This window comes from Cryptomeria japonica, chromosome 5, assembly GCF_030272615.1.
Source record: "Cryptomeria japonica chromosome 5, Sugi_1.0, whole genome shotgun sequence".
In the NCBI taxonomy this organism is placed as follows: Eukaryota; Viridiplantae; Streptophyta; class Pinopsida; order Cupressales; family Cupressaceae; genus Cryptomeria; species Cryptomeria japonica.
Genome location: NC_081409.1, coordinates 933428601 through 933453823, shown reverse-complemented (window position 1 = coordinate 933453823; position 25223 = coordinate 933428601). Strand labels below are relative to the sequence as shown.

The window sequence follows — 25223 nt, the reverse complement described above, 5'->3', positions numbered from 1 at the left end:
TAGAAGACAGAAGCGCTAACCAACGAGGCAAATGTGCAGATTTTCAAACAAAAGCGCTAACCTGCATGGCATATGCGCTAACCAGTGATGCAAATGCGCAGATTTTCAGACAAAAGTGCTAACCTGTATGGCATATGCGCTAACCAGTGATGCAAATGCGCAGATTTTCAGACAAATGCGCTAACTTGCATGGCATATGCGTTAACCAGTGATGCAAATGCGCTAACCTATGAGCAAAAGCGTTGTCAGAATTCACACGTGCATGAATCTACATTACAAATGCGTTAATTTTATTTTTGCAACATTTTTAAAGGTATATAAGAGGTCCATGAGCTCCACGGTGGGCGCCAAAATGTATCGACTTGAATTTCATCCTCATAAAGCTACTTGCAACAAGTTAGTTTCACAAAATATAAATGGAAATGCTACAGGAAATCCAAACTCAACCAATGAAACTACATGAAATACATATGAAATAAAAAAAATTAATATTAACTTCATGGTTTATGTCTCATTGTGTCCTAACTCCACTGTTCCTGGTTGTAGATGGTGTGCTCTCAGACAATGCACTGATAGCTTCCAAGATGGCATATGAAGAATGACTGATAACTGATAGTTAACTGATACTATGATATGTAATACTACATGATTATGCTATTTTGCTTCAAGATTAAAACTCATGGATACAAATGATTAGCTTGCAAAATGCACTTGAAGTCTCTTGAAGTCTCTTGATTTTATAGACTTTGAGAGGATGAGATGATGTGGCTTAGATCAACGGTCATGATCAGATCTGCAGATTTGGATGGCTATGAACAAAGGTGAAGGTTGAGAGAAAGGGGGAAGGAGAAGACAAGTGTCACTCATCCCACCTTGACTGGGTTGTTGACTGAGAGAATCTAGGGATGGTTGGAGAAGATTTGGACATGATAGGACAAGTGGACTCAAGTCCTTCCTAAGATGTAGGGAGTGTTGGAGAGAATATAGGAAATGGTTATGAAATATGTGTACGTACATAATATTCATTGAATTTGGAGGTTGGAAATAAATGATGAATTAATATTTAAGAAATATTAATTTCCTTAGCCACAAGTTTGATGAGTTGGCAAAGGGAAGATGAAGTGGAGATGGAGGGTGAGTTGGAAAATAAATTAAATAATTTAAGAAATCATTTAATATTTGAGACTATAGGATAGGAGAATAACTATTAAATATTAGATATTTAATTGTTTGAAGGAGATAACTAAATATTAGATATTTAATTAACTTGGTTAAAAGGAATAATTAAATGTTAGATATTTAATTAATTAGAGGAATAAGATAGATGAATTAATTAATAGAAAGACATGAAAATGAATTAAATAAATTAATCTTTTCAAATTTACTATTTAATAGAAGAATAATCATTAAATAAATATAAAATATTTATTTAATTGCTCATAGCCGTTTTTATGTGAATACACATTTGGTAGACTATATTCTCCACATCCTTTGTCAATAATCTTGTCCTTGATCTCAGGTGGGTAAGGATTAGAGGTAGATGGATCATTTAATGAAGTGGCGAGTGATGTGGAAGAAGGGTAATTAAGTGGGAAATCATGAATGTGTTTCCCCTCTAGGAGCTTGCAATACTAAAAGGTTTATGGATCAACGAGGATGGTGATTTCTCTGCCATTGTATGGAAATTTCAAGCATTGATAATAGGTGGAGGGGACAAATTGAATGGAATGAATCCATGGATTACTAAGAAGGATGTTATATGGGAGATCAAGGTCCAAGACTTGGCATGTAGTTTCAACTATTGTTGGGCCGACTTGGAGCAGAAGTTTAATTGTGCCTTTGGAGACTCTCTCAACATCATCATATGCCTTGATTGTGATTTTTCTTATAGGATCAACGAGGTCTTCAAAGAGTCCCAAATATTTAATCAACTTATATGTACATAGATTTAAATCGGATCCACCATCTATAAGGACTCACTAGATTTTCTTCTTGTGTAATAGCTTCAATGTGGAGGGGTTTGTTGTGTGAAGGGTCATTGGATGGAACATCTTTAGAAGCAAAGACCAAGTGATGTTGTGCGGATAGGTTACCTATCAAGGCCTAAAACTATGTAACATTAATGTTGTCAAGTACGTGTGACTCTAGCAAGGCCTCTTCAATAATTTCCTTGTGGAGAGGTGAAGTCTTAAGGAGCTCAAGAATGGATATTTGTGTAGGCATCTAACCAAGGTTATTGGTGCAGGAGCACCTAGTTTTATTGATGCATTTTCAAAATTTTGGAGTGATTGATTATGTTTGGGGTCAATGAGTGAATAAAGGACCATTGAAAAGTCCAAATGTGTGTTTTAAGGTGATTTGTAGTTTGTTTGTCTCTAGGGTTAGCTTGTTTTCTCAATTTTGGCCAATGTGCCTTTGTAAGCCAAAAATGGCATCATTTTGAAAAATAGGGTAAAACTTCTTGTAAGGCCTCATAAGGCTTTTGGAAATGTTGGTTTTACGTTAGGGAACCATCCAAGGGGATTTAGAGTGAGTAAAACTGAATAAGTTTAAAAAATGCAAGGTGGAGCAAAAGTTGTCATTGTTGCTTAACAACTTTTTGCAACTTTTCAAAAATGATCAAATCGGTGGTTAAGGAACCGATGGGTGGTTGGTTATGAGCAAGTAGGAATATATAATTCTTTTGAAATAATTGTAAATGGGTTGGAAGATCCAAGAGAAAATTTTGAATAATATTTGAAGGCAATTTCCAGATTTTTGCATAAAAACTTGTAATTTTGGTTATATCAGTCTGTACTAGATGGATTGATCTTTATATTGTTATTTCATGGTGGTTTAATATTGATTATTGTGGTGCTTTGGAAGTGTTTATACTTCTTCATTGTGCAATTTTAGTTCTTTTTTTGAAATTCTTCTTGAACTACACTACTCTCAGTCTGAGCAAGGGATTAAGACCCTAGCAATGACTCCAACTTGAAATCCCATTGTGTTTTCTCAATGACCATTGGGATTCAAGTAATGGATCCTATTTATAGTTTGTATTTTCATTTTAGTGCCTTGTAAGTTTCATTGAAGTAGTTTGCTATCAAGTCCTAGGCGAGCTCGGCCATAGCCCGACTAGGGAACTTGATTGTTATTTGTATTGTTGCTTGCAGGGATGAGAAAATGTGTTTGTGCCAAGTGTTTGGAAAGGAAGAAGGTGGCCTAGAAAATTCTCAGAGAAAGGATGGGGTGTGACAAGGTGTGGGGAACAATAAACCCTATTGGAGAACACACTAAACCTTAAACCCTTTAAAAAGAACCATTTTGGGGTCCGTACCTGTACGAACATGTCAGCCAACCTAACGTCCTAAATCTCAAAGAATGTCCAAAAGGGTATCTGGATCTCTAAATATTTTAGGGGGTCTTTTGGAAAATTTATGAGCAATTGAGCAAAAACTGTGAAGGTAGGGCTAAAAGGGGCTCTTAGGGCTACTAGGCTTAGAAAATAGGAACTCGTGAAAGTGATGGAGAAATGGAGTGACAAAACCACATGATGGGAGTTGTTACACCATCTCAAAATCCTCCTAGTCCCCTGCAAGTGAAGGTTAAAGATTTTGATATCTTGATGGTTGAACTTACTCTAGTGAGTTCTAGCCTTGATATTGAGTAATTGAGCAAACTAGTTGATAGAGAGTTTCCCAAAAGAGTTTAGGTGTTGGAATTGGTTCATGAATGAAGAGTAGGGTGTAAAAAGAATGGGAGCCCACTATGACACCTCTTTCTAACCTACAAACTAAAATTTCAACTCTTTTGTGAGATCCTCCCTATCAGTGATCAAGGATATTATATTGAGGGGAAAGCAACGTGGAAGAAGGAGGTTAAGGAGGAGGGGCTCCTTGAATAGTTGCCTTTCCTCTTCTTATGGTTACATTGCAATCACTCGAAGGAGATGGATTTGAAGGTGAAGCACCTTGGATGACTACCTTTGCTTGGGTTGGATTATTAGATGACATTGGAGGAAGGATGCCCTGGATGGTTATCCCTCCCTTATGAGGTGTAGGTGTAGGATTGTCTCCTTGAATAGTTATGGTATCGACCTAGTTCTCTACAGGCTCAATGCGTCTTGCAAGGGAATAAAATCTTGTGGTAGTATTAGTGTAGTCATAAGGGATAAAATGAGATGGTGAGCCTTTATATTTACCATGTTTAGGAAAAGGGTCTTGATACATTTTAAGCTTACCATTGGAGTTGTTAGGCTTAGCAACTGCAACTTCAACATCACCTTTGTCAATAAGATCTTGAATGTAATTCTTAAGCTTCATGCATTTTCTAGTATCATGACCTTGCACACAATAGTAATCACAATTTTTTTTTTTTGTACCATTGATGTTTGAGTTGGTTTGGTTCATAACGATGGGTCACGAGAAAGACCACGACATTATCTTTGACAAGCTTTTGGAAGACAACCTCTATGGGTCCAACAAGTGGGGTATACTCTCACTAAGGTTGTTTATTTGGATGGGATGATAGACCAAGAAAATATATGGTGTTACTGGGTTTGGTTTGGTTTTGAAGATTGGATTGAGTATGAGGCAGGTTATTTGTGGTTGATGACTTGGATGGTATGGTAATGGTTTGAACACATTTAGCATCAGTCACACTGTCATTGACAATATTTTTGTTTTTGGACCAATACTTAGACTTATCCTTGGATGACGACCCCTGGGAATCTTTTTTATATGGCTTAAGGACCCCTTGTTCAAGGAGAACTCTTTCAAGGTCTCTAGCCTTTTTAGTGACTTCTTCAAATCTCTCAAGACATTGGAAAATCAAATGGTAGGACATCTCAGGTATGAGGTTTCCGAGGAATAACTCAACTTGGTATGGATTAGGGATATCCCAAGGGAACTTCCTAATGAGGTGACACCACCTTTGTAAAAAATTTGCAAAGGTCTCTCCATTTATTTGCTTGGTATTGCATAGGTCAACCATGGATGCATCATTCTCAATATTTTACTCATAATGAGCCACAAATGTTTCAACAAGATTGGGGAATATGTGATAGAGCCATGAGGTAAGGCAATGAACCAAGCAAGAGCGGGCCCACTTAGACTTTTGGGAAAGAGTCTTCTTAGGTAACCATCATAACGAGAGACCTCTTGGCAAACCACATAAAGTTCTCTAACATGTTCCATAGGATCACCTTTGCCTTTATTCTTGTTGAACTTGGGCATCTCAAAGCTAGGTGGATAAGGAGCCACTAAGAGTGACAAATCGAAAGGACAAGGAAATATTTCTTCAAATGTGTAGGATTTCTTGTGGGTCCCTTCCTTTAGGTTTTTGATTGTGTTTTTCATGTCTTCAGTCTCCTTAGCAAGGTTGAGTGATTGGTTTTCAACATTGTCAAACCCAAGAGTCAAATTGGATGTCGAGATACAAATAGTGATAAACTTATAAAGCACTGGGAGGGGGGGGGGGTGAATCAGTGATAGCAAAAACAATAACGCTTTAATCCCAGACCGGTAAAAACATTTAACCAGTTTACTTAAGACTTTGCATGTAATCCAAAGTGTTATAAAAGAATTCACAACAAGTTAAACATTCACCATAACACAAGTGTTTATACGTGGAAAATCCAATTGGGAAAAACCACGGTGAGATGGAACTCACAAGTTAACTATTTGCAGAAATAGGTAACTGGTCGGTTAAGGTCTACAAATGCTCTGTTAGGAGCAGATCCTATTAAAGATCCCAAGCCCTGTTAGGAGCTATACCTGGTTAAAGGTAACCTCAGTGGAGGATTTAGATCCAAGTTAATGAATCACCTTGTTAGAGGATTTCTACAATGAAGCTTGTTAGAGCTTACCCGGTTAGGGGATTTAATTGCAGTAGTGATTAGAAAACAACAAGTGGTATGATCTAGGAATAGCACATTCTGCTTGTTTAGATCCTTTTATGTTCACTCATTACTGCATCACCATCATGCTCTGCAACTCCTTCAACAAATCGCATCAACTCTAACTCATAACATCACTTGTATCTTGCATATCAAAATAACTCATCACAATGTCTTTTTATAAACATTAGATTTCATGTCGGCTCCTGAACCTCAACACAATTTCCTGGGTTCAGTGAATCTAGACAAACTTCCTTAACACATCACAAATCACCACCCAAAATGTTGGTTGGTGGTAACACATCACGACCGGTGATAACTCATCACACAATCTGGAAAACCGGTTGGAACATCGATACCGGTTGAGTGTTGATCGCTTCAAACTCACAGACCGATTGTCTCCATGCACCTCCTTGTCTCTCTTTGTTGCATCTTGAAACTGGTGATAATGGAATTGACCAAAACTGATTTTCGTAACTACATATATCGGTTAGACACCTTCATACTGGTTAGACTTACTCTATACATATGATACCGGTTTACAATACAAAGACTTAATAGTAGTACCGGTTTGACCTAACTGGTATACAGAGATGACTATGACAATCAAAACATATGTGTGCCATCGATGACAACACATAAAGTCATCAGATACAAAAATCATCATCATGCCAACAAATAAACATAGTTGGAATGCCACCACCAATGTATTGGTAGGAAGATGCAATCACTCGTGAGGTGGTAAGAGGGTACGAAGCAAGTGTTATGCTACTGGGTGGAAGGCTAGTATTGATGTAGCTAGTAGAATTGTTCAAAGGTGTAGAAGTCATGGATGGTCGAATGATAGGATTGGTAGTGCTTGGTTGAGGATAGATGATGGTGTCAAGGACAGGCCTTTCAACGAAGTCAGCTTCTACAGGAGTGTCAAGGATAGGCCTATCAAAGTCAAGTGACAATCTTGCTCCATGTTTAAAGAGACCCATTAGGAAGCCACTAGGCTTGGACTTTATCATCTTTTCTATAATCTCTTGGTTATGTTGATCCCTTAGGAAAGCTTGCCAACAAGGTGAATGTTCAAGTTGGTCCACAAGGATTTCCTCTTCTTGATTCTCAATTTCTAAATAGGAATTGGGATTGGGAAGTTCATCTCTTTGGGAAGCCATCATTTTCTTTTGTGTGCATGTATAGACCATACAAGGGTGACCTCAAGGTGACAAGAATAAAGGAATATAGGAATGAGACAGATGTAGAAACGCTAAAGAAGGATGAGGGAATATGAGATGATGGAGATTTGGACTTGGTACTTTGGTTTGACGGTTGATAAATTTTATCCTTGGGATATGATTAGGTGAAGTTGGATTAGATTGGATAGAAACTTAGCCCTTTGATTAGGATTATGTGCATTTACTTGTAGTTACAATGTTTCAAATCCTTTTGACGTTTAAGGAAACAAGTTAGCAATTTTCCTAAGACGAACACGGTGAAACCAAGGTGGAGACGTCGATGGATAGTCAAAGATCGTGTTTGATAGTCAAATGTTATGTTATGCAAAGATGGTGTTTGATAGCCAGAGACACCGATATAGTAGCGGAGATGTCAAAGGACAGTTTTGAAAATGATGGGTAAATCATGGTCAAATTTGGAACTTTGGGAATTTGTCATCTTGGCAAGAGATGGGCCAAACAAGAATACAAATTGGTCAATGTTAATGCTCAAGCAAGCATGAGATAAGGGAGGGCATATATTAGCTTGAATTTAACATAATTGGTCTTGATAATTAAAAACACTTGTAAGCAAGCACAACCTATGCTGGAAAGTGGATACCGTTGACCAAGGCCCTTCGCTATAAATAGAAATACCTCAAACAAAGTGGATATGTAGAGACTTGGTGACACTAGCTCCCTACACAACATGAGCAGACCAAATCTCTTACCTGAAGGTTCAAAAACCTTTTGACCGAGGGATTTTATATATCTCACAATGAAGGGTTAACTTTCGGATACAATCACATTCCTTGAATTAACGAGTATGGGTTTTGGGCCAACTACAACAAGTGGTGTCTACTAATAATTTGGAGACTTGATGGCTATCCATTTGATGATGACTCACTTAAGAACCTCTCCTAGTCCTCGTGAGACGATTTTTACATATCTCACACAAATGTGAATACTAGGGGAATTGTCAAGATACACTTTTTACCAATAAGACTTAGGTTTTCACCCTAGTCCATTTATATAGTAGACCAAATTGAAAATGCCGCCTTTAGTTGTTCCCTCTCACAAGTTCAATGCATCAAGAGGCAGGCTCTCTAAGGAAATACCATGATTTATCTTCACCCACCAAAGAGGAGAGGATACGTACACAATATTTTGAGTTGTAATCTACTAAAATAAAAGGTAGGTATGAATTTTTGATCACCCAAGCTTGCGCAAGGGGAGAGCATATACCTACTACCTTGCGAACACGACAAAAAATTCTTAAAACTACTTAAATAAAATGACCTAAACATGCACTTAGTGATTAAATAAGGTCTTCGACAATCAAACTTGCAAGATAAAAGTGTTAGTAGTTTGGAAAATAGTCCTAGACAATCATGGACAAGCTACACAAATGAGATAATTAGCATGGGTGGAGATACCGTTTAGCAGGCGGAGACAATATTCCGCCTGCGCAGACACCAAATTTCACATATACCGGTGCAGAGGCACACATGTCGATTTAGGTACCTACAAAGCGCAGTCAACTTAAAAATACAAATAGCTTAAAAATCCTGCAAAATAGTAAACTATTAGAGCGCAAACACTTTTGCAATATCAAAGATGCAATTTGAAGTCCCTACGACAAACATATAGTTTTAAAAATAAAATATTAAACCCTGTACAAAACCAAAAAAATAGTTAGGTGGAGACATCGTTACAGAGGCAAAGACACTATTTTAGCGACATGCAACAGATAGTTAAAATTAAAATTTTGAAAGTTCAAATCCTACATAGAAACAAAAAGTCAATTGTAGCAGATATGCCAACGCAAGAGCGCAAACATCGTTTCACAGTCTTGCATCAAATAGTTAGAATTGAAGGTAGAATGTTCCAAAATTCTCAAAAAATAGTAAGTTAGTTGAAGGGAAGATGCTTGACAGATCAAAAGCTCTAATACCATGTAGAAGTTGATGATCGACCATAAGAGCCAAGAATCATCTGCAAGCAAAACACCAGTCATACAAAAGAGATCAAACAAATATTTTATGCTCTATAACAACCAAAGAATTATGTATTATTGCACAGAGAAACATTACAAATATAATATTGGAGGTACTATTACAATGAATGAATGAATCCTTATAAAGGATGAATGAAACCCTAGGTGCAAACCCTAGTGCTTAAATTAGGAGACCTAAAGCAATACAACGTGGGAGCTAAATTAAGCTCAACTACATCTAGAACTAAAACTAGAAAAGAAAACTCTAGATAATTAAAACCACCTAAGTTTAGCTTGAGTGAAAAAATAATTAAAGGACCCAATTAATAAATAATTAGATAATTGTCCTAGAGTTACTCCAACATATATTTCCTTGATTTGACTAGTGTCTTATTTAGTTGTCGACTTCTTTTATCATAGTTTTAGCTTGCAACATATTTGTCCACATCATTTTGCACAAAGATGTGTGTGTGTGTGTGTGTGTGTGTGTGTGTGTGTGTTTTCACATTTATAGAGGCATTTTTCATAATATATTTTGACTGGTTGATTTGTCCATTAGTTGATGCAAACTTTATAACATTCTCTGCAAAATATATTTTAATTTAGGGTTTGAGAGCATACAATTGTGGTGGCCCCGAGATGTTTAGTCCCGTATTGGTAAGGAGAAAGAACTTTTTATTTATTTTTATAGCTCAACACTCACATGTAATATCATGACCTAAGGCTCATTCTTGTCTTAAAGTCTCCTCTTGTGCACACATGTGGGCCTATGTTGACTTTGACTAGTGGTGTTGGAGCAGTTTATGTGAGTTGATCGCTTGGCGCTTGGTACTTTGCTGACTTTGGTCATGGTGCTTAGTAAGTTGGCTTGTTGGCGCAGGTACCTGCCAACTCATTGCCTCTAAAGGGCCCATTTTTCGTAGCAAAACATTTTTGTTGGCCTCATTTTTACCTCATTAGCTATTATTTTTTTTGGATGTTTTCATTAGGTCATTGTGTGTTAGTAATATCTCTGTTTTTTCGAATAATAGTCATAATTGCTATGGGATTTCCTTTTCATCCTTCCTTGATTATTTTGAAGAGGGGGAACTATGTAAAATTATGAGATGAAATCATTACTCATCTCATATGGCTTTGTTTGTTGCCATATTTGTATATTTTAGTTCCTCTACCTAGCACATTCAATAAGAATTTGCTTGGAATTGTAAAAAAGATCATGTCCTATGAGTCATTGGTATGCATGTAAATGATGACATTTTGACTTCTATTATTGATTTTAAGTGTCCTCATGCCCTTTGGAATCACATTTGGGAGTTATATGGAGATCATGATTCTCAACCATTTCCAGATGATCCTATTTTAGATTGCAGTGTGCCACTTCATCCTTTAAAGAATATACTCTATGTGTGATACAATCCAGAGTCATTTGAGACTTCCTTTATCCTAATTGGTGGGAGCATCATTGTCTTTCCAACTTGGCAGAAAGACACATTATCAATGATTCATTGCACGAGACCTATGTATTCGTCTTCTTGATTGGGATTCCTATTTGATAGACATTGGTTCATTGTTTGTGAACTCCCACATTTTAGATTTGGAGGATACATTTGAGGGGTTATCTCTCCTTTTTTATGATAGTTGTTGTATTTTTGTTGTCACATTTTATTCGTCTTTGGAGCTTGTTCTATATCAGTTTTCACATAGTTATAGCTTGTCACTTTCTTGTTTGATTGGGCATGTACTTGATTTGATTGTGGCATCATCATCTTTCATGGACAAGGAGGCATATGAACAATTTTCAAATATGACATCATACCTAGAGAAGCATACCTACATCTATACATGGTTTTGTTTCTTCCCAAGGAGAGACAAGTGGTTTGTAAGCAATGGATTGTGTTTTGCCTTCAAGAACTTACCATTCTCGAGGGTGATTATTCATTATGGGGGGCTACATATTCCCTCTCTTTCCCTCCTATAGGGGGGCTATTGATTGAATTTTCATGATGGATGTAGTTCTTGGGGGTATTGGTGTTGAGACCTCCATACATCACTTCATTTCACACTTCTGCATGATTTGCTTATCACTTTTGGAAAGGAGTTTTGACCCATGAGGTTTTCTCCTTTTCTTCATTTGTGACAGATTAGTTGCATGATTAGTTGTACATGGGTACATAACTTGGCCTAGTTGTTGGGACCCACCATCATATGAATTTGCATTTTTCATAATAATTCTTCTCCCTAAGTTGCACTTTCAGGAGTAACTATTATTTAATCTTGCTTAAGTTTACTTAGGTGTCATCATTAGTTAGTTAGATAAATATTATTTTTTAATGTTTATCTTTCATTTTGATATTTGTAGTTGAGTTGGCAGTGGTTGGTTTCTACCTAACCTACCTACCCTCGAATCCTATTCAGACACATGCCCTCATTTTGTGTTCTCTCATCTCTTGCCTTTGCCTATATAAGCAGGATATTGATCACATTGTAACATATCTTATCAATATAACATTTCCTAGTGATTTATTATTTCTCTCTGTGTTGTGGAGGTTGTAGCTATATTGTGATCTTGTCTCAAGAGCTTTGCTCTAACATAAATAAACCTTGATATTGCTTTAATTGATTAGTTGATATTTTAAGGGAAACCTCCTCATTTCAATGATAGATAATTGCTTTGGTTAAAGACAAATTTTTTTATAAAGTAAGACTTGTAGGCTTTTGGAACAATGATAGCAAGGGATTATCGAGTATGATGAAAACCTATCAATTTAATTTGCCAAATCTTGGAATGACAAGAAAGTTTCAGTTGATGGGGTTTCATTTGAAGTGACCAAGGACATCATTATTACTGCTAGAAGTGTCTCCACCAAAGGTAGAAAATGGAAAAGGCAGAGCTGTGTTTCAGATAATGAGAGCCTGGTCTAGTTCTTTAGGGAAAAAGAAGAACCTGTGAAGCTGCAGGGTGGCTTTTCTTGTGAAAAATTGCCCGAGCCATGGAATAAGGTGTGTCTCATGATCATGAATTTTTTTACTTTAGAGGGTAGGTTTAAAGTTTATTACTTCTACCATTTTCCTTTGCTAAACCATTTATGGAATCATGATTTGCTCTTGCTTCCATTTTTATTACTTACCTCGTTTGAGAGTTTTGTGCTTGAAGCCTTGGAGATTGCCAAATCCCATGTTTGGAAACCTATTCTAATTCATTAGGGATTGATCTTTCATTTGTATTAGTTTCACCTTGCATTTAGCCCTCTTAGGCAATCGTTAACCCTTGAGCACAAAGCCCCTCGGGCCTGCTTCCCTCCTGCGATTACTATCCTTGATTCCCTGGGTGGTGGTAGAAGAGAATGCCTAAAATTGCCTCTTTTTGTTAAGAATCTCTCTTGTCCTAGCTCTCCAATGACCCCTAACCTCGACCCTATAGTTTCTTTGCAACAAGCCACCTCTTTTGATGCCGAGAAGAAACGAAAGACCCAAGGGTCCCCATCCCTTGCTGAAAAATAACGAACTGAGGTGGATAGCAAGGAGGATTTGGAGGTTGGGGAGGATGTTAGTAGGAGTCTTAGTGCCAACCATATGTATTCCAATAGATTGGTTAACTGCCCAATGGGAAGTGTTGTGAAGAAGAATTTGGTAGAGTATGAGGAAGAATTTGATGTTGAGGACTTTATTAGCGAGGAGGATGCAAAGGAAGTTGAGGAGACAAAGGATGGTACTTGGAAACGAGCAATTCAGTTAGATTGACAAATGAGGATTCAGACTAGAGCTAGAGGACTGCTCCCCTAGATCTCACATAGCAAATGATGCTAGAGGAGGAGGAGATTAAAAAGCGGATGAGAAAAATTGTGCTTCGTGCAGGTTTGTGGCGACAAAGTTGGATGCTTTAAAGAACAAGGTGATAGAGCTAGAACAAAAAATGGTGAGCATCTTTAGGTTCAGTTTCTGGGTAATGTACTATTCGACCACCTCTATGTGTCTAATGCAAAAGAAGGTGCTAGGCAAGGATGCAGACAATGAAGGGAACTATAAGGAATTGTTTAAATTTCCTTTTGAAGACCAGAGCAATGTGGTCAAGTAGGCTAATTAGACTTTAGGCTATCTTTTTTTATGGTATTTGATGGTCTCATGTTATTTCTAAGACTCTAGTTCATAGTTTTAATATGAGTTTTGTATCGACTATTAAGACTTTATACTCTCGGTACTTCATCTACTGCTAGTTTTGTGCTAATATGTTGTTACTGTTAATGCTACCTATGGACTGTTTGTGTAAGGATCAACATCCTTGTTTTGCTACTTACTAATGTCAATAACAATCAAAATTTGACAAAAAAAATTGATGGTAAAATCAATTTTCTTAAAATTGAATGTATGATAAAAATGATAAATAAATTATATAATTGTTAGACATATAGTTAACTTTATCAAGTGCCCTTGCGTATATAATCATCTATATATATATATATTTCTATCTATATGAATCAGTAGAAAATGAAACCCATTTTTTTTTTTAAAGTAGACATGCGAAACATATTAGGGTTTTCAAAACCCTAGACTTGGTTATATTTTTTATCGGGTTGATAAAAAATTGGTTCGTCTTAGGAAAACAGCCTTTATCTCCTCCATTAGCCAACGTATTTCCGGTTCGCTCGAAAATGGGTCGCGTGATCAGAGCACAGAGGAAGGGAGCAGGCTCCGTGTTCAAATCCCACACGCATCACAGAAAGGGCCCTGCGCGCTTTCGTAGTTTGGACTACGGTGAACGAAATGGGTACCTGAAGGGCATCGTTACAGAAGTCGTTCACGACCCGGGGCGCGGCGCTCCCCTTTGCCGCGTCAACTTCAGGCATCCCTTTCGTTACAGGCAGCAAAAGGAGCTATTCATCGCGGCCGAGGGTATGTATACTGGTCAGTTTATTTACTGCGGTAAGAAGGCCAATCTGACTGTGGGGAATGTCTTGCCTCTGAGATCTATTCCTGAGGGTGCTGTGGTTTGTAACGTGGAGCAGCATGTGGGCGATCGTGGCTCCTTTGCCAGAGCTTCTGGAGATTATGCCATCGTCATTAGTCACAACCCTGATAATGGCACTTCCAGGTACTCGATCCTGTGAAATCCAAACATACCGAGTTCGCTTATCTAGGGCTTTTGTTTTAGGGTTTAGTTATAGATGCTAGGGTAAAATTCGTTCTGATTTGAATTTTTTGTTTCATAAATGTATTTTGATTGAGGAACTTTGCCAGTTTGTCCCTAGTAGCGTAAGGATTGTTGTGTTTTTTTTAATAAGGACTTGACTGAACTGGATATGTAACTTCAACTTGAAAGCCATTTGAAGTTTAATTCAACACCAACCAGTAATTGGAAAAACAGAGATAATAAAAATTGACACGTAACAATTATACACATACACATATATTTACGTGTTTCACCAATTTATCCTTACGTCCACGGGAAAAGCAGGGCATTGATTTTTTATTATTCACAGTGGCATGATACATAAGTTCTTGTTATTCATACAATGTTCCAAGAGAAGATGATTTTTTTTTTGTCTTATGTGATGGTTGGACTTCACAACCAACAATCTACCACTTGAAGTCCAACCTATACAGCCACGAATAGTGAGGTCACCTGCTTTTTCAGGCTTAATGTCATATTTTAACTAAGCCAAGAGAAGCTTTGCAAAACTTCAGTTTCTTCAAATGCAGCTTACAAAACTTCAGCTTCTTCAAATTCAGATTACCCCCCCCGGCCAAGCCATGTGGGAGTCAACAAAACCTTGCAGCCGTGCATCTTCTCCGTTAAACCTCAAAAAAATTCAGAACTAGTCTTTGTCAAACTTACAGATGTCTGCAAGCCCTTCGGCCTGTGTATGTGCCTTTTGAAAAAATGAATTTGATTGTTGCCTGTTCAAACCTGAGTATTCCTCATGTATGGATCTTCAAATTTACTGTTCGTTCCAATACAAGAAGCAGCAATAAAGAATATAGAAATAAAAAGAATATTCCCATCCTCATTAGACTTAGCCACATTGTCTTCTGACACAAGACGGCTCAATATCTTTCAATATCAACTTCACAAAGTTTATAATTTTTCTTGAGCTTTGGTATCTTAGAACTATTACCATGTCTATTTTCTTGTGGAAATGCTAACCTAGATACTTTGGGGCAATAAATCATGTATTTATTACTCACTTCATCTGTTACTCTAGAAAGATGCCGAGTGTCCTGATTCATCATCACCCATGTACTTGTAGCCCTCAATGATGAACTAACTTTTTTGCTACTTCCTTGAGAGTCCAGTCATGCCCAGTCCCACCTTTACTCTCGTTTCCTATGTAGAATAGCTGTATTGCTTCATCTAGTTGCTAGTTCATTGTCTGCAGAAAATATAGCTTTTAGTAATGGTCTCCTTTACAGGTTCATTAGCCCAAGTGTCCCCATTGATTATATAAGAGTTGAACTCTTTTGTTTATTGCGCATTTGCTATAAGCCATTTTCCCTGACCAGGAGCCTTGATTATTGTCTTCTCAAAACTCCTTGAAACATTAATCCATAAAAAGATAAATAGAGTGCTGCAAGATTATCTCTTGACCCATCCATTGAAGAGGATTCATTCTGATTAAATGCCCAAACAGAGAGATATTTAGCTTCATCCTCAAAGTTTCAGAAGGCATCAATAAAATTGGGTTGGTTGATTGGCTGTGCTGGTTGTTGTGCACTAAAATCGAAAACATCATCATATATTGCTTCTATCTTAATGGGTAATGATGGGTGCACATAATCACCAGAAGTATCATTTCCCCTGTCATAAGTTGACGGAGTTCCAGAAGACTTCATTTCTGAAGTTATATTAGCAGAAGATGTCACAGCTCCACCCTCATAACACCTTATAGTTAAATTATCCTTATAAGAAAGCCCATTTGTAGGAAGACCTCCAGGTCTAAGCCAATCAGCCAAGCTCATCGTTTGGGGACAAAATCAAACCATAGAAAAGCCACCCATTTCACATAGTGCGTTCCTTCTTTTTGTGACAGTATTAGTCCTCTCTCACTTGATGCTTCTTGTATCACAATGACATCAAAATGTCCGTAAACATAAATTCATTTTTGAAACAATTTGACATTCTAATGACAGGTAAATGCATGAAATATGCCATGTTTCAGCTTTTGTGGAGTTGTTATTTTATTACTCCAAATAAAATAGAACCCTCGCCACTTGTCTCCAGCTAGATTCACAGCTTTTTGCATGCAGGACTTTAATGGATTTGTATTCTTGGTGTTTAGTATTTTAGAAGAACATTTATTTTGCTGATGATTCTCTTCTATTATAAGATATCTCTCGGCATATTTTACATATATTTTTTAAATATAGGTATACTAGTCAATATATCAACCTTCCTCGTTAATTCCTGTGCTTCATCAACTTTTCCTTCCTCTCCAAGATTTGGCGGCATACATTGTATGTGAGACAACACATTTAAATATTGTAAGGGCTACTCATCTAATAGGTGAAACAAACTTTGTGTGGGAAGTGGTTGATTTGTATTCTTCACAGGATTTGTAATAGAGCCCCTCGCAGATAATGGTGAAAATGAAGATGCTTGCACAGAGGATGAAGTTGCATTTGGGGGCTGCACGGTAGGTAATAAAGGTTGCACAATATTTTGTGAAGTGTTTCCCAAGTGTGATGTTGAACATGGACCCCCCTGCATCTGCTGAGTGTAGATTTGAGGCTGCACTTTAATAGTAACAGTTCCATTGCTGATATCATCCAATGGAACATACTTTCTTGTTGGAGTCCCTTGCTCTAGAGCTAGATGCATAACTTTTTAATTGAAAATTACATCCTTGTTACGTGCGACCTGTTTCATAATGGGATCCCACACCCTGCAGCCATGTTTCTCATCTTTGTATCCAACAAAGATAAATCTTTAATATTTAACATTGATCTTTTTTCTTTTTTCTTGTGGGATATGAACAAAGGCTTCACATCCGAACACCTGTAATTGATTGTAAGAAATCCTCTTTTGTAACCACTTCTCAGGAATTTCAAAATCTTATTGAGAGGATGGACTTCAATTAATTAAATACACAGTCTGTGTGCACAGACTCTGCCCAAAATTGTTTTCCCAAACCAGCATTCAAGAGCAAGTTCATCCTCTTAGCAACACTGTTTTCTTGTGGCATAAAAGGAACAATTTTATTCCTTTGAATACCTTTCTCTGTACAATATATACTGTTTTTTGTCTTTATAAAACCTTAATCTCAGGCAGGGATATTACAAAACCTGGAAGTTGATCTTTTCTGTGCAAAATCTCAAGGCCTTGCTTGCTCATGTGATCAAACCTTTTGTGCAAAAGTTTTGTGCCACTGTCCAAAACTGCCATAGCAGCTCCCGCTCCAGTTTGACTTTCTAACTCATACAAGGTACCTGATTTGTTTCCTCTAACAATCACCAAGGCTCCTTTTGTCACCTTCATCTACTTTACTCAAAAGTAACACAACATCCATGAAAATCTGATTACCCAGCTGAAATCAAGTTTCTTTTGAGTTGAGGGACATGTCTAACAACCTGTAGTAGCAAACTATTACCATTTTTCTGTTTTAAATTTTTAATAGAACATATCCTTTGTCGACAGTATCACAAGATTCATCATCACCAAGATAAACCTTACCAAAATTACCATTTTGATGTATTTGAAATATGCACAAGAAGTGGCATGAAATGATGCTCTAGAATCAAGCACCCAAACATCTTTTGTCATTCAAACATTTAAACATGCATTTGTTAGTATAAACAAAAGGGCACGGTCAAGCAATGCCTTGATCGGTCGTCTCTCATTCAATCATTTAAACATGCATTTGTTAGTATAAACAAAAGGGCACGATCAAGTAATGTCTTGATCGGTCATGACCGATCAAGGCATTGCTTGACCGTGTCCCATTTGTTATATACTTATATTGAGTGGCATTCGTGAGATAGCATATAGAAAAATAAATGCTCCTCTCACCTGCCATACAAAAGAAGATAGTCAGATTTATATTTTAATCAGTAATACATAGAACAAGATAATTTTAATTCTGATCCAAATTTCTTCATCAAGAAATTTTTGTTAGATGCAGAAGCCATCTCATACATATCTGACAATTTATCCCATGATTCTTTTGCCGTCTTCTCTGTTGCAACATTAAACAGAACATTATTAGATGGAGAGATGATAATTGTTGCCATTGCCTTCTTGTACAGTTTCTCCCAATCTTCATTGAACATTGCAGCTGGCTTCTTTGCTTTTTATTCCAGGGTGATTGAGAGATCTCTCTGAATCAGCAGAGCTTCTAGTGTCAGTTTCCACATACTGAAGTTTTGGCCTGAGAATTTTTAAAAAGTTCATTTCTGCACTTGTCTGCCTTCTCCATCTCCCCTCGATATTCTGTAGCTCTGGTACCAATTGTTAAGAAATTGAAAGCAATTTGAAGTTTAATTCAACACCAGCCAGCAATTAGAAAAACAGAGATAATAAGAATTGATACATAACAATTGTACACATACACATACACAGATTACGTCGTTCGACAATTTATGGTCACATCCACAAGAAAAGTAGGGCATTCATCTTATATCATTCACAGTGGCAGAATACATAAGTTCTTCTTATTCATACAATGTTCCATCTTTGAATATATAGATGAAGTCTTCAACAGATGAAGGGACAAAGTGAAGGGAAAATGAAAAGTTTTTTTGTCTTATGTGATGGTTGGACTTCACGTCCAACACTTTTTTGATTCTCAGATTTGTTTTATTTTGATTTTGCAATTTTGTTATAGCCTTGTTTAATAAGTCTTGGAAATTGGTTTCAATTTACAGGGTAAAACTTCCATCTGGAGCTAAGAAGATTGTGCCTAGTAGTTGCAGAGCCATGATTGGGCAGGTTGCTGGCGGTGGAAGAACAGAAAAGCCAATGCTCAAAGCAGGAAATGCTTATCACAAATTTAGGGTCAAAAGAAACTGTTGGCCCAAGGTTCGTGGTGTGGCAATGAACCCTGTTGAGCATCCTCATGGTGGTGGTAACCATCAACACATTGGGCATGCCAGTACAGTGCGTCGTGATGCTCCTCCAGGACAAAAAGTTGGTCTCATTGCTGCTAGGAGAACTGGTCGTCTGCGTGGACAGGCTGCAACGGCAGCTTCAAAGACAGAAAAGACTTAGCATGCACACCTACTCAATCAGAATTAAACAATTATAGAGTTTAGTTTCTTTTCTTCTTTAGGTTGCTTTGTGTCATCAACTTATGTGGACCAGGTTGTAAACTATGTTTCCCATTATTGTTTCTTATCATTAGTGGTTTATTGTTGATTCAAAATTTTGGGAAAGACTTCAAACTAGGTTGTAATCCTCGTTTACTTTTATTGTTTGAGGCTATTTTTTGTTCTGTCATATTAATTGACTTTGTTATATTTGATTCTTCTTTGAATGACTGTTTAGTTGTCAGATCATAGAAATGGAAAAAAAATGATGATTTCTCAGTATCAAAAAACTGCAACCTCTTTATATTGAACTATAATTTCAAGGAGTTGTTTCATGTATTAATGAATTTGTCATATGGAAATATCTCATTTAATATGTTAGTATTGATCGAACCTGACAAATTTCACCACAGTGCATCATTGGCACTTACAAAGTTGAGTAAGGCTTCAAGCACTCCTGGGGTACCATCGAAGCAACAACAGAGTGAGGAAAAATAAATTGCACAAGGACGTCTCAAGAGGATAATGAGCAAGCAGCTGAACAAACGAAGTATGTTTTGAAAAGGGTTTAATGCATGGCCAATCTCGTTGTATTTCTATCTTTCTCTCTTGTTTCTTCTTGAAGACGGAATCTCCACAAAGTCTACACAATATCTATCTATTTTAATTGGAAGCATTTCAATAACTGACGATTGCTACAAGGATATTTTAAAATTCTTGTATTGTGATTTACTCCCGACCTGCAGAGATGAAAAAAGCATGCCAGAATACATGATAAGTAAGCATGCCAGGATGATGCATAGCTATAAATAATATTCTGCATTCTTGTCATATTATAAATCACATGGTAGAAAGGGCTAGTGTAAGAGACATGCTTTCATCTCATGTAAAACAGAAACAAACGGGTTCGGAAGGGAAAAATGTCTGCCAGGGAAAAAGTGGTTATTTGGTGTATAGGCTGCTAGGTGCAGAAAAGGCAAATTTTATGTTAATTCAGCAGAGTCAAATACTGCTCAAAAGAAATTCCATACTTACACCATTCTGTTAACAATTATCAAATGGTAGGCATACAACATACAATTATCAAATGGTAGGCATACAACATGCAATTATCAAGATGTAATCTAAGAGGTGAACCAGAATGACGAATAGAGATACTGGAACTAAGGCAATGGCCATGTAAAGAAGAACTAAACTAAACTGTAGGAATCGGGCAATACAGCTTCCTATGTATTATAACCAACTTTCCGTAAGACTAGATTATACCCACAAGAGCCACAACAATGGAAACGTTTCTTCTAAGATTCGTATACACAGAGCTGTGTATGTGGCTGAAGTTTGGGTCACTATTGCAGTTTGATTACCTCAGTAACAAGCCCTGTATTAATTTGAAGGGGTGTGCTATCCTGAAGTCGGAAACTAAGGAGGCCCAGATACTGGAACTAAGGCAATGGCCATGTAAAGAAGAACTAAACTAAACTGCGGGAATTGGGCAATACAGCTTCCTATGTATTATAACCAACTTTCCGTAAGACTAGATTATACCCACAAGAGCCACAACAATGGAAACGTTTCTTCTAAGATTCGTATACACAGAGCTGTGTATGTGGCTGAAGTTTGGGTCACTATTGCAGTTTGATTACCTCAGTAACAAGCCCTGTATTAATTTGAAGGGGTGTGCTATCCTGAAGTCGGAAAACTAAGAAGGCCCTGTCTGTATGCTTGATATTTAATTGAGACAGAATTACAATCTTGCAAAATTGTAGATAACTGATTAGTCTGAACTTTTTCTTGTAACCGAATTTTTTGCACCTAATAGGACGGTCTTTTCTTCAATTCTAAATTAATATGATTTTTTTTCTTGGATCTTGACTATGATTATGCTTTCTTTTATTAGATCCATGATATTGATGCAAATGATGGTGGATGGATGATAAAGATGAAGTATGAGTTGAGTAATGATTTCGAGAAAGATGCCATGTAGAATAAGATTTCACACTTGTCCTCAAAGTACATTTCACACTTGTCCTCAAGGTGCTCAAGAGGGAAGACAAGTGTCCCCAAAGGAGGGACACGTCTTTGGGAGGAGTGACATGCATCCTCAAGGACACTTCTTTTTGGGGAGTAACCACCAAAAAAAGGGTAAATCTTTTATTTAAATATTTGACAATGTGTGAGAGGAGATGGTTAGGATAATGTTGGGTAGGATGGATAGGGTAGTTAGAACCCAAGGGTAAAGATAGGGGGTTAAGGTTAGATGGGGGGTTAGGTCAGTTGGTTAGAATGTAGGAGACGTGACTAATTTAAACAATTATTTAATTATTTAAATGGGGAGGGAAAATTAATTAATTTAGGATTAATTAATTAAAGAGGATGGAAAAGGGATCATTAATTAATCAATTAATTAATGGGGATAGAAGAGAAGGGGATTAGTTAAAAACAAAAAGGGGAAATTAATTAAATAAAGTAAATAATTTATTTTATTTAACAGAAGAATGGTCAAAAGTACATAGATAGTAGGCAATGGAAAACACAAGAACAAGAGAGAACAAATATGTGACAAGAACAAACTGTATATTCATTAGGATGCAAGTAGTTGGATCTAATTGGTTAAACATATAATGTACATAAACCTGCATATATAGGCAAGGCAAAAGGGAATGAGAGCACACTAATGACATATGGCCCAATGAGATGCAAGGGTAGGTAGGAAAAAATAATAGATAATTCCATTAAAGGTGGACCACCCACCAAATGTGGAATTATCATTCCACTATAAGTGGATATGAAAATGTGATAACAAGATAACACCACCAAAGGTAGAATTTCTCCTACAACCATATTCGCTAGATATGCAATTCCCCAAGTGTCTCACATACAAATTACTATGATATGCATTATCTTAAGTCAACTTAAGTAAAGTGTAATTACATGAGACTTAAATTATACCAACACCCCCTTTAAGTGTAACTTAAGAGAATTTAGACTCAAGCTAACAATTCAAGATGGGTCATGACTTCTAGACCATTTTAGGTACCCATGTACAAATGCAATACAATCTTTCACAAAAGGAGAGAAGGAAAAAACTTAATGGGAAAAAACTCCCTAAAAGAGAGATGAAAATACAAAAGAGAAAAAATCCCCCATCATAAAAGAGAAAAAGAGAGACCATGAAGCCCCACCTCAATGTAGAATCTTTTGCAAAGATAGTCCAATGATGTCAACCAACATTCCTCCCCATTTGAAAGAAAGAGAGTCAGTGTTGCACTAAAATTGTCAAAATGTGACAAAACTAGGTACCAATGTCGATCAAGAATGACTGATGAATCACTCACTGCAACATGATGAAGATCAAGCATGGAGACAACCTATATGAACATCATCTGGATACTCAAATTACATACATTCTCATCTAAGACATGTACCTAGTCTCACAAGATAGTTCCTAATCTATGGAGTACAAGAGGATTACATCAAATATGTCATCAATGACAAAGTACAAAGAGGTGTGACATTTTATATTAGTGTATTACAACATAGCTCATGCAAGAGAATACAACATAAAAGTGCAAATCTGGAAACTGAATGAAAGATGCCACAAAAAAGATACCCTGTAGAAGACCGCAAATGAAGATGCCTCTGATTGGCATTTTGCTAAGAAAAATTGGGAGAAATCTGACCCCCCCCCCCCCGCCCCCCCCCCCCCGACTGTCGGTTGGAGACACTGCAATACAAGTATGTAGGTGGACAAAAAAATGTGTTTCAAATTTTGCTTATTTAAAGAATTTAAATACATACATTTTTAATTTTTTTTTTTATTTAAAAAAAACTTTATTAAATGACTGATTTAATTAAATTTATTAAAAAAAATAAAAAAATTGTTAAAGAAAAATCTTTATAAAAAAGATTTTATTTATTAAAAAGTTAAGTCCAAAAAACTTTACAAAATAAATAAATTAAAAAACTTTTTAAAAAATGCAGCCCTGCGTGGCAGGTCTGCGAAACCTAGCACGACAAGTTCACATGCCTGTCGTGCAGGTACTACGGGTCTCTGCGGGGTACCACTACACAAGTTTGCGTAGGTGGTACCTTTGTGGTACCCAAAAGATTTTGTTTAATAAAAAATAAAAACCAAATCTTGTGAATTTAATTTATTTTATTTTATTTTAATTTTTTTAAATTGCAATTTAATAAAAGGTAAAAGGAATAAAACAAAATAAAATTGTACTAGTCTGTAACAACGATGGTATCGTCAAGGGGGGGAAATTTTTTCTCACCTATGGATCAATTGCTCCAATTTGGGCAAATGAATAGACAATCTTGGGGTTTTTGGACCTTCTAAGCACAATGTCGATCTCATATTTGGCCTGAAGTGCTCCAAAATTGCATTCATTCATTCAATTCAATTTGGCCTAGTATGAAGATGTTAGGAGGTACATTCATTCACCCCTCGAGGAGATATACCATACTACTTTCGAAGTACTGAAACAACACTTGCTAGAGAAAAGGAATAGGTTTTGTTGGTGCAGAGAATACTACAGGATGAGTTCCTCTCCCTTGACCACCTCTATTAGATTACAAAGGAAGCTATTCAAATTGTTATCAGTCTGCTAAGAGAGGAGCTCTACCACCAAAGAAGGGAATGAAAAATACAGAGGTGGAGAAGGTCACCAAGACCAAATTTGATGGCTAAAGCTTTATAATTTAGAGTATCATAGACAAAGAGGTCTTGTACACCACCAAGGTAATCACTTTAAACTATATTTCACAAACTGGGAAGGGTCAATGACAATAGTAGCTATACACACCGCATATTACATGGTGGTCGAAAAGAAAGATTTCAATCTGTGTCAAGTTTTAAGATAGGAGCTTTTAAAGAATGTTGCTTGGGAAAATCAAACCAAATACCCATTTTGGTATGGAACAATCCTCACATGCCTAATGTTTTATTTCATGAGGGCTTCCCTAATATGGTGACAAGAAATGGATGTGGGATAAGCCAGTGGTTGCACAAATTTTGGAGCACGCTCATCGATTGTTGGACCCCAATGCCTACATGTAAGTCTTGTGTTGGTTACCAAAATAACATATACCCTAAACCCTAAAGATTTATCACTTTCTTATTCTCAGGTTTAGGATTGGATTTGGCCAATAAACGAGAATCAATCACATATCAATCTCCCCTGCACTTCTGGCTCTGCAAGACCAAGGAAGGTCTCCCTTCACAATGCCTAAAGATCTAATACATTATAAATTCGGATGTTGTGATTTATAGAAAATAACCCCAATGAAAATATACAAAGAAAAGTTTAATTAACCTTGATTCTGGCTATAATATTGGTATTTCAACATTCACTCAACTATTGGGAATAAAAACTTTACTCTAATCCTACTCCTACAACATAAATTAAAAGATTTTTGTCAATTTGAATGTTGCTCAACCAAATTTGAGAAATATCGTAGATTAGTGCCTAATCCATGGGGGTGGAGTTAAATTTAAGATCCTGAATGCAAATTCAAACGACAAACTACTTCAAATTAGTGGCCGCTTTGACACTAATGCCCGCCATTAATGCAACCCCTCAGGCTATTGCAAAATTATACTTATAGATCCATCCTATTTTCTTAAATGCACAATAACTTGTATAAAGTATTTAATTCCTTCCTTGAAGGAAACCCATGCACAAATTACACAACTACGAAAAGATTAAATTGACAAATCTGAATACCCTTGGTATTATCAATTCATATGAGATTCAAGAATACAACATGGAGACAACTTCTACAATACTTTCGTTAATCAACTCAATACTAATTGACACTGTTGTATAAATTTGTATATTCATTCACTATAAATGATATCTTAACTCTAAGCTAAACATTTCTTTACCTTATTTCTCTACATCAAAAG

General features: G+C 36.7%; 1 protein-coding gene across 1 annotated transcript; it reads left to right on the top strand.

Annotated features, from left to right (window-relative positions):
• Nucleotides 1-13579: 13579 nt before the first annotated feature.
• Nucleotides 13580-19522, top strand: LOC131035751 (large ribosomal subunit protein uL2x). Its single transcript, XM_057967490.2, has 2 exons — nucleotides 13580-14165; nucleotides 18932-19522. Exons 1-2 carry the CDS (start codon nucleotides 13726-13728, stop codon nucleotides 19272-19274), a joined length of 783 nt encoding a protein of 260 aa, XP_057823473.2. The 5' UTR covers nucleotides 13580-13725; the 3' UTR covers nucleotides 19275-19522.
• The last annotated feature ends 5701 nt before the right edge of the window (nucleotides 19523-25223 follow it).

Coding starts and splice junctions, on each gene's coding strand:
- LOC131035751 (XM_057967490.2), top strand. CDS start 13,726: ATGGGTCGCGTGATCAGAGCACAGAGGAAGGGAGCAGGCTCCGTGTTC. Junction 14,166..18,931: donor CCTGATAATGGCACTTCCAG/GTACTCGATCCT, acceptor TTCAATTTACAG/GGTAAAACTTCCATCTGGAG.